Genomic DNA, 9,019 nt, shown 5'->3' on the forward strand with positions numbered 1-9,019 from the left:
AAAAACGTATCCAGTTAAGATAGCACTGTGACAGATTTAAGGTTGAGAAGCATGAATACCTCTTTATTTCCATCAAGATAGAGAATTTCCATAGATTGACTTTAAAGAAGCACGTGCAGCAGCATCACATTAATCACACAATGGAAAAGTTATTACAAATGAAAACTAAGCAATTTTTGAAGCGCACTGAGAGACCCTGTTTTGCTAGGTCTCCAGTAGGTCTGGGAAACACAGTTCTGCTTTGTGCGGGAAAGATGTTGTCCAGGAAATGCTTCTCATGTTTTAAAAACTACACTCAAGGATTTTTATAACATCGATAAAAGGGAACTGCTACTCACAGAGAAAGCTATTCCTCTGCATAAAGCATTTATTTCAACTAATACATGGTTTATTACAGGGGTCTGAGCAAGTCAGTGTATTTGCTGTGGCAGAAGTGGAAACAGTTTTGAAAAAAAATCACAAAGTTCAGAGTAAAAGCATCTGCACGCTGGTAAAAACAGGAAGCCTGTAAACCCCTATAAACCAGGATGCTATTTTATATAGCATGATAATAGAAGACATGATGCCATACTTGTTTAAAAGAGGAAAAAGTGAACAAATAAGCGTGTGTTTGTTCTCTGCCACCACACTAGCAAGCTGGTTGCCTGTGTGTATGATCAGCAGACCCAGGGGCAATGAATAAATTTCACAAGGAAGGCAAACCGAGTCTGTGTCAAAGCTCTGAAAAAAAGCTTTTGAAAAAGTTTAATTTTGAGTCCTTCATAACATGCCATCAAATGAAACACTGGGTATTGTGACAGTGGTAAAAAAATGCTGTGCTGCACAAGTTTTAGGAAATTGCACATGACCTGGTTTGTAGACTTAAAAGAAAAAGCAGAGGTTCTCTACGAACTGGATCCACGTGGTATATATCTGGGGTAGTTCTCCTCTCACACAAACTTATAAAAGAGGTTAGGATTTAAGCTGGTCCTAACCTGTAGCCTTAGCCCCGCTCCCCTTCCTGTCAGTGCACCGGGGGTGTCACTACTGATAAAGCCAGAGCTCAGAGCTGGGCTCTGGGTGCGTGTGTGAGCCAGGGGAAGGAAGTGACACAGGCAGGAAAAAAGAGCAGATCGAGGGAAAGACTCAACTGCAGCTGGGCCCACAGCACGCTCTTCGTCTAGGCCTGCCACACACCACCCAGGTATATATATGTATTTCTTGGTATTAGAAGCAAGTATTGTATTTTAAACACTGTCAAGGAGGTTTCTGTAGGGAGATAACCCTCGGTCATAGCCTCTTTTGTAAAGCGCCCTCAGTGAGCTTCAGCTGTACCAAAGGACTTAAGACAAAATGCAATATTAAGCTCTTACTGCTAACCAGCCCACAGATCCTTTCTAGCTAACAAAAAACAAGATGGAAGAAAAGTAGAGTGTGATATAGCCTGTTACCCATTATCCTTTCGATGATTTGATCCCTATGATGAGTGTTCTGCTTGTGGCTGTACTGTGATTACTCCAGCACAAGCACACAATGCTATGGTGGAACGGCCTGTGAAACAGTACTTTTTCGTTTTGCACTCACATGTTTACAAACAGGCATCCAATTGCTGTTGGAAAACAATTCAGTGGAAATCTAACTTCTTCCTTCTCAACTATATTAAGCTTATGTATCATCTGGCTGATTCTTTTAGAGAAGGTACAGACCAAATAACACTATGCCTCTCTTTATAAAAGTCTATTGATGGATCTGCATGTATTTGTTGTATTTACAAAACCAAAGCAGAGGAAATTAAGTTGCTGTCCTTTGAGCAACACTTGCAGTGCTTTATAAATCTACAATATAAGAACTAATTATGCATACAGACTAAATAATGAAGGACAGTCTTAGAAAAATAACTTAGTTGCAGAGAAGAAACGTTGAAGTTGTAGCTCACAAAGCCACGCAACTCAGCACTTAACGACAGCAACAGTAATTCCCTTGATGGTATGCAAATATGAGTAAGTCCTGGTTTAAAGCAATTAAACTTTTAATTCGAATAAATGGGATCCCTCTTTAAACTGAAAAGGGAACTAGGTAACACAAAAAAGCCCTCCATAATCAGTTCTTTATACAGGACATACTGTCTAGAAGAATTAATCACTCAAATTCAGTCATGGCAACTTCTGACAGTGACGTTTTACCTTTGAAAAAGAGCTTCTCTAACTCCTCTGCTTGTTTTTATGTGTTACTGTCCGGGTTAAGCACAGCAAGCAAGAATTCAATGGAAGCTTCTTAGAGACAAAGCTGTTTCAAATAGACTCCCAAGCTGCAATTAATACCACGCTAAAAATTTTCCCCATTAAGCACATAAACTCCCGTCTCAAAAACAGGCAACCTGATTCTTAGAGGCTGCAAAACCTCCCTCAACTCCCAGGCCTGACCTACTGCTCCTCAGTTACTCTGTCTGGCCAATTTTAGTAAAAGTCTGAAATCGGGTGCGTGTGTGCGGCTCGGGGAGGCAGCGCTACCGAAACGCCCGGGGCTCACCACGCTTTCTAGTACAACACGGGCTTTTTTTTTTTTTTTTTTTTTTTTCCAATTCAAAAGAAATCCCTTGAAATACAGAGTTCGCCCACGGCAAGTGGTTTCCGCGCTGCCGATGGCCCAGCTGCTGACTGATGGATCCAGCCCGGGGGAGCGAAATCACGGCGAGGAGCCGGGCCGGCCCAGCACGGACCCCCGGAGGCCGCAGACCGAGCCGCCGAGGCCGCGGGTCGACCCCCGCCGCAGCCCAGCCCCGAGCGGCCCGGCCGAGGCACCCCGGTTGCCGTTCGGCTGCGGCCCCCGGCGCACCGCCCGCCGAAGGCCCCGCTGCCCCCCGCCCCCTCCCCGGTGCGGCAGGGAGCCCCCGCCGCGGCCCGCCTCCTCCGCCGCAGGCCCGTGAGGCGGCCGCGGGCCCCGCCGAGGCAGCGAGGCGCCCCCGCCCGTTCGCCCCCGCCGCGGCTCTCACCCATCTCGGCGGGCGGCGGGCCCGCGCCCGGCGGGCGGCGGCGCGCTGAGGTACGGGGCTGTCACCGCCGCGGCTCCATGGCGGCCGGGCCGAGGGGGAGGGCTCACAGCCGCCGCCACATTCCCAGGCCCGCGCCGCCGCCGCCTCCTTCCGGCGGCCGCGCTCCGGGTCCCGCCGCGGCGGCGGGGGTGGGAGGGGGGCACGGGCGGTCCCGGTCGCTCCCCGCCGCCGCCACAGGGCGCCCGGGCCGCGAGCAAAACAAACCCGCTCGGCGGCCGCCGCGCACCCGCCGCCGCCGCCTGCCAATCACAGGGGCCGACCCGCCGCCGCCCGCCAATCCGCGCCGCCGAGCCACCCACCCGACGGCGCCGCTCGCCTATGGGCGTGCGAGCAGCCGCGCCGCCCGCCCCGCCCGCCGCCGCGCCGGCTGCCAATCACGGGGGCCCGTTCCTCTCGCGGGCTGGGCCCACCCCCTCTCCCGCCACTAGGCGGGGGCAGCCCAGACCACGCCCTCCGAGAGCTGCCAATCATGCTGACGGATGGCTCCGCGGCCCTGCCTGGCTGGGTCCTAGAGCCCGCCCGAGGCCGCGGGGAGCGTGTCCCGTCCTGCGAGCGGGCAGGAACCAGCCTCACGCCACCCACCGCCCCGCACCAGGCGCCTCCCCCCGGCTTGTCCCTCCAGGCCCGGTCCCAAGCATCCGCCTCTCGCAGGCCCCAAATCCAGGTCTCCCCGTAGCCACTGTTTTGGGTTGGACAAACTGTCCGGGAGGAGGGAACGTGTCCCGTGCACGTGGACTCTCTACTCATTAGTATAGATCTCGGCAATGAGTTTAACTGTTGCTTGAAAAGCACCTTTTTAAAAAGGGGAAAAAAAAACCCAACGAAAACCAGCTCAAGAGTGTTAAAAAGATGCTGAAAGCAGGATTCTTTTGGTTTCAAAGGAAAAGTGGGAGACAGTTACCCAAAGCATCACCAGCCAATCTGTGGGAAGAGATGTAGCTGTCCTAATAAAAGATCCTATTGCCACCCCACCTTCACTATGTCCCCAGGCCATCACAGGTCCCCCACAGTTCCCCATGGATTGCAGTAAGTGACAAATGTCAAAGTAACAGAACAAACAGCTCTTCTGCTTTTTAAGCCTTCAAAACCACTATTTCATTTTCTCCATAACCAACGATGTTTCTAAGTGCTGTAATGACATACTACATCTGTTAAAGTTACTCACCCTGAAAGTACAGTTCTGGATCCAACCTGTAGGAGTGAACTCTAGCCTAGCACATTTAAAGTTCAGCATTTCCTCCCCTTTCATTTAGGAGTTTATCTTAATGAGAAAGTGGTTTTGTTGTTAGAAGTGGAACTGCTGACCTGCTGCATTCACTCACTTGATACGAGACACTTGATGAAATTTTTTTTTTTTTTTCAGCTTTAGCCTTTTGGTTTGTCAAGCCAACTTGAACACCCAGATCACAAGCAGAACACAGTCTTGCTAAAAAGCTCACCAATGACCCTAAATACAACTTTGAGGGGGAAAAGCCCCAAAACAAAACACATCACACAACAGATTTTCACAGATTTTAAGGCAACGAGGGATTACTATGATCATCCAATCTAACCCAGGAATCCTATTTAAAGTTCATAAATCATGTTTAAATCAAATCATACCTTTTAAAGTGACATCCAGGCTTTTCAGCTGCTCTTTCCCAGCTTCTGGTTCCATTCCATCTGCAGGATATTTTTATAGTGTCTTCTCCGCAAAAGGGACAGCAGAGGGGTTTTGGTTTTTTAAGAAGTAGCACAGCCCTTTTGTACACCCTGCTGCTGGGAAACCCACCTGGATCAGATGTTTTAGCAGCTGCTTTTCAATCTGGTAAAAGTCTAGAAGCAAGTGCATTGTTTTTTAAGTGGTTTTGCTCAAAAGCAACACAGCAGCGATGTCAAAGAGGTATCAACTGGATACACAAAGAAGAAAACTAGACTGGAAATTTCTCAAAAAGGTGGGGAAATGCAGGAATCTAAATCTCAGCAGGAGAAAACTAGGGTTTAGCCAAAGCATGGCAATAATATCTGTGGTACCATTAATTTATTTAACTGTCTAGATGGAAAAATAAAAAGATCTCACAACGTCATACTAGGTAGACACACAAATCTGTAGAGGAATGCTTAGATCAACAGATCCGGCCTCTTGAGCAAGAAGCTGTGGACAAAGCCAAAAATCTAACTTTGAAGGTAGCCTGCTTTGAGCAGAAGGCTGGACTAGATGACTTCCACAGATTCCACCTTGAAGTTCCCATTTTAAAACCAGACTGATGCTGTTAGTGTTTAGACTTGTCTTTTTTTTTTTTTTTTTAGTCCCTCCCATCTTACTGCTCTGATGGTAGAAAAGTGTTTCCAGCTTTTCTGTCTGTTCTATCCCATTTTCATGCCCAGCTTAGAGCCATTTGTTTTCATGTCAAGATTATCCTTTTACTTAAATAATCCTTTCCTCTTCCCTGGTATTTTCTCTCTAAATACATCAAGAAGATAATCATATCTCCTTTCAGGCTTCACCGTAATAGATGAGTAAGCCACTCTCTCTTCATAATACAAGCTTTGTATTTGTGGTATCTTTCTGGTAGCCTTTTTTGCCCCTGTTGCAATTTGAATTTCTCTCTCTTGTTTGACAGCATCAACACTGCCCTTGGACCAACTTTTCTATGTGCTTTTTCACAGCTTCACGGTGGCTCATCACTATCCTTTATCAACTACTAAATCCCAGCTTCCTTTCCTCACTAATTTCCAAGAAGTAAAGAACTCTCAGCATCCTTCACAAATTTCTCCTTGCCCCTAAATTCACAGCCTTGCACTTTCTGCTGCTACATTTCATCTCATTTCTATTTCTCACTCTTCAAAGTCATCAATTCTCTAAGATATTCTAGTTCCCTCGTATTATTGAAGCCTCCCACTTTTGTTCATCACCAAATTTAATTATCACGCTCGCTTTTTGTGCCAAGATAATTATAAAAAGGCTTTAGCAAGATTACTCTTGGGACCAGAACTGGAGAAATTCAGTATTAATTCCCCACTGCACCAGCCCTGATGTCAAAACACTCCACTGTCACCTTACCATTTGGTATTTTTGTCTGTCTTCCAGTTCTTACATGTTTGCACATAAAATTCTCAGTTGAAGTCCTGTTAAATGAAACCGACTGCATGTCCTTCATGTAGAAACTTGGTTTACTTAAACCTAAAAGATACTAGACTAGCTAGTTGCAGCTTGTGACAGCGAGCCAGGAATTCCCAGCAGATGGTAGGAGATAGGCACCTCGCTAAAACTCACTCTTTCCATCTTCAACTGCCCAGGATGTCTGGATTTCACTAAAGGGTTTTTTTTTCACCCTTTTGTCAAATTGAAAATAGAATGTTTTGTCCTTAACAGTTCATCACTTCACCCACCTAGCAAGCCTAATGTCTAAACCAGCAATTTTTATCTGTCGATTTGTGGTTCTATTCTCATTTCACAGACATTATCACAACACTATCTATGTGCAAGTGCCATTAGGCCCTTTTTTGACTACTGTAGACCGCCCTTGCCTTTTTTCCTTCTTAGACAAGCTGGTACACCCTTCCTGAACCAGAAACAAAGTTTCTACCAAAATAGATGCCCCTATTTCGTATAACTTGAGAAAAAAAAAGTGATAATTCCTCTTTTGATCTTTACTGTCTACTTAATGCTATGCTAGTTTTGTGCATATGAATTTGTTTTACCAATAACACTATGGTACAAGCTAATACTATGTGGTTTTCCACCCAAACTGCCCACATCCTTTCAAAGCTGTGGCTTTCCAGAAGAGAAGCTTCATTCCTGTAAATAGCAACTACAAAACATACTTAATTCTTCAACTTAGAGCTATTCAGATCGTTCAAGGCCATTTAATGTAAAATCATCAGTAAAGATATTCACCAAGACTCTCCAGGAGCTACTATGTTTATAGTTAGCCCATTTGTTTGAAAGGAACTTTATAGAGGCCTAATTGTTTAATGCCATCACGCAGCATGAAGCAAGAAAAGGAAATGTAATCCCTATTTTAGGGATTAAAGGGCACTGCACAAAGAGCCAGTGACTTGTTAAAAAGTTACACAGGAAGTCTGGAGTAGACCTTTGGGATTTAACTCCTGGCATCTTTTTCCAGTCTCTTAATCACTATGCCATCAACTTATTTTCTATTTTGGTAGTATTTCCATTTTCTGAAGCATACCTGTCTGACTCAAAGAGCCTCTTCTGCTTGCTATCAGATGTACTATTTCTTCTTTCCTTCCTGTTTCCCTTCTTGTTTAGGTAGACACATCCTTCCTGGGGAGCTGAGCAGTCTCCAGGCTGAGCCTTGTTCCATGCCAAAACTTCCTTATTCTACATCTCAGACTCCACAGCCAGAGTCACTGAATAGGAGCAGTGAGAAGAAATAAAATTGAAGGGGCGGAGGAGGAGAAACCCTGCAAATCTTTAAAGGATGCATGAAAGTGTTCTGCACTCTTTACTGCAGATCTGAGAGAAGAGTTATCTCACTGATTCCAGACAGTTCCAATTCTGCTAACACTTTCTCAGCTTTGAAAACAAAGTTAATGGAAAACTAACATCATTACCCAACTTCAGGGCAGCGTGGCAGAATATATATCAGCTAAACCTTACCTCAGCTCACCTCCACTCCAGCAGAATACATCAACCACGTGAAACTCCTTGAAGTATGCCTGGAGTGCCCTTTTCCCAGCCCCTGCAGAGCAGCTGCGTACCTGTCCTGCTCTGCAGCAGGACTGTGCCTCTCCTACTGCTGACAGCACTCCAGTAGAGGGGGCTCTGAAGCTGTCTGCTTAAAAAATAGGAACCATTCTGCTCGTGGAGTGGGCAAAACTAGAAGAGAAGGAAGAGGAGGAAGGATGTTAAAAATATTATATGATTTCAGATCATTGCTTCTTGCTGAGCTGGCCGTCTGGACTGTTTATAGAGCATTACTAATGAAAAAGCACAAGATTAAATGCTTCTTACAAGTGTCAGGGCTTCAAATCATCTCAGAGACTACTTTCTCTCTACACCTATGGGTAGTACATTCTGCTACCGTGGAGGATTTCTTTCATTTTCAAATATTTTTAAGCCACTTACAGATTAGTGATTAATTATGTGCTTTTCACTTACAACTGGTATCAGAGAAGTGATTTTCTCAGAGTCACAGAACAATCAAGTCAGCCCTGCCATATGTCAAGTGAGAGGCCAAGAACATTTCTTTGTCTCTTTTTCTGCCCATATTCCTCTACAGAACTTTATGGCACTTGTTTTCCCACACTGACAGGCAATCCGTTTCTCCTATCTACCAGTTCCTGACTTTTTGTACTAGCAACTTCAATTTGCAGAAGTGGCTTATTTCCACCAGCGTGGAAACCGAGAAAGTTTCTTTGGTAAATTCCAAAGCACAGATCCAAGGAAAAAAAATTCAGGAGGATGTTAATACATTTCTAGGGTAAAAGACAAACAAGTCTTAGAAGGAAAGCATCTTTTCCAAATATGGATTACTAGAACAAAGCCCTTATATAGCTTAAAACCACTGTAGCATCTTTACAAGCAACTCTTTCCACTGTGGTCACAAAGCTTAGTAAGCTTTTATTTCAAAGCCAGTACACAAAAGATTTAGAAAGGAATCTGGTGTTGTCAGACAACAGTTTAGTTGAACTAGAGTTAATCTAAATACTGAAGTCAGTCTGGCTCACCAAGATCTAAGGTAAAAACAAATTTTCAAGTTCTGCCACCCTATTCCCCTCAGTCCTAGTTCCAGCAACAACACCACCAGTGACTGTGCCTGTGAAGAAAACACCCTTTAACAGAGGTCACCCATACACAGGAGAGACTTGGAAGCTAAAGAAGTGCCTAATTGCTTTGTCTTCATTTTGCCTGTATTCAAAAAGCCTTAGAGACCAATTATTTGAATTTAAAAAGAAAAATCCCTCTTCTCCTCATCTTAAAAACTGAAAACATGCAGGCAGATAATTACCATTTGTTGTGTAGGGAACAAGCACTACGCA

At 45.1% G+C, this 9,019-nt stretch overlaps 1 protein-coding gene across 3 annotated transcripts in view; it reads right to left on the reverse strand.

Annotated features, from left to right (window-relative positions):
- MAP3K3 (mitogen-activated protein kinase kinase kinase 3) overlaps positions 1-4,672 on the reverse strand; it is a 42,531-nt gene extending 37,859 nt beyond the window's left edge. For 2 of the 3 annotated variants that reach the window (XM_074926576.1, XM_074926575.1), the window contains exon 1: positions 2,972-3,256. In XM_074926576.1, the coding sequence (XP_074782677.1) occupies positions 2,972-2,975 (4 nt within the window). In that variant the 5' untranslated portion in view covers positions 2,976-3,256. Of the gene's footprint in view, positions 1-2,971; positions 3,257-4,633 lie in introns of those variants that run through there. The other variant, XM_074926577.1, reaches the window with a different exon arrangement.
- Positions 4,673-9,019: the final 4,347 nt, after the last annotated feature.

Source organism: Athene noctua, chromosome 25, assembly GCF_965140245.1.
Source record: "Athene noctua chromosome 25, bAthNoc1.hap1.1, whole genome shotgun sequence".
Classification (NCBI taxonomy): Eukaryota; Metazoa; Chordata; class Aves; order Strigiformes; family Strigidae; genus Athene; species Athene noctua.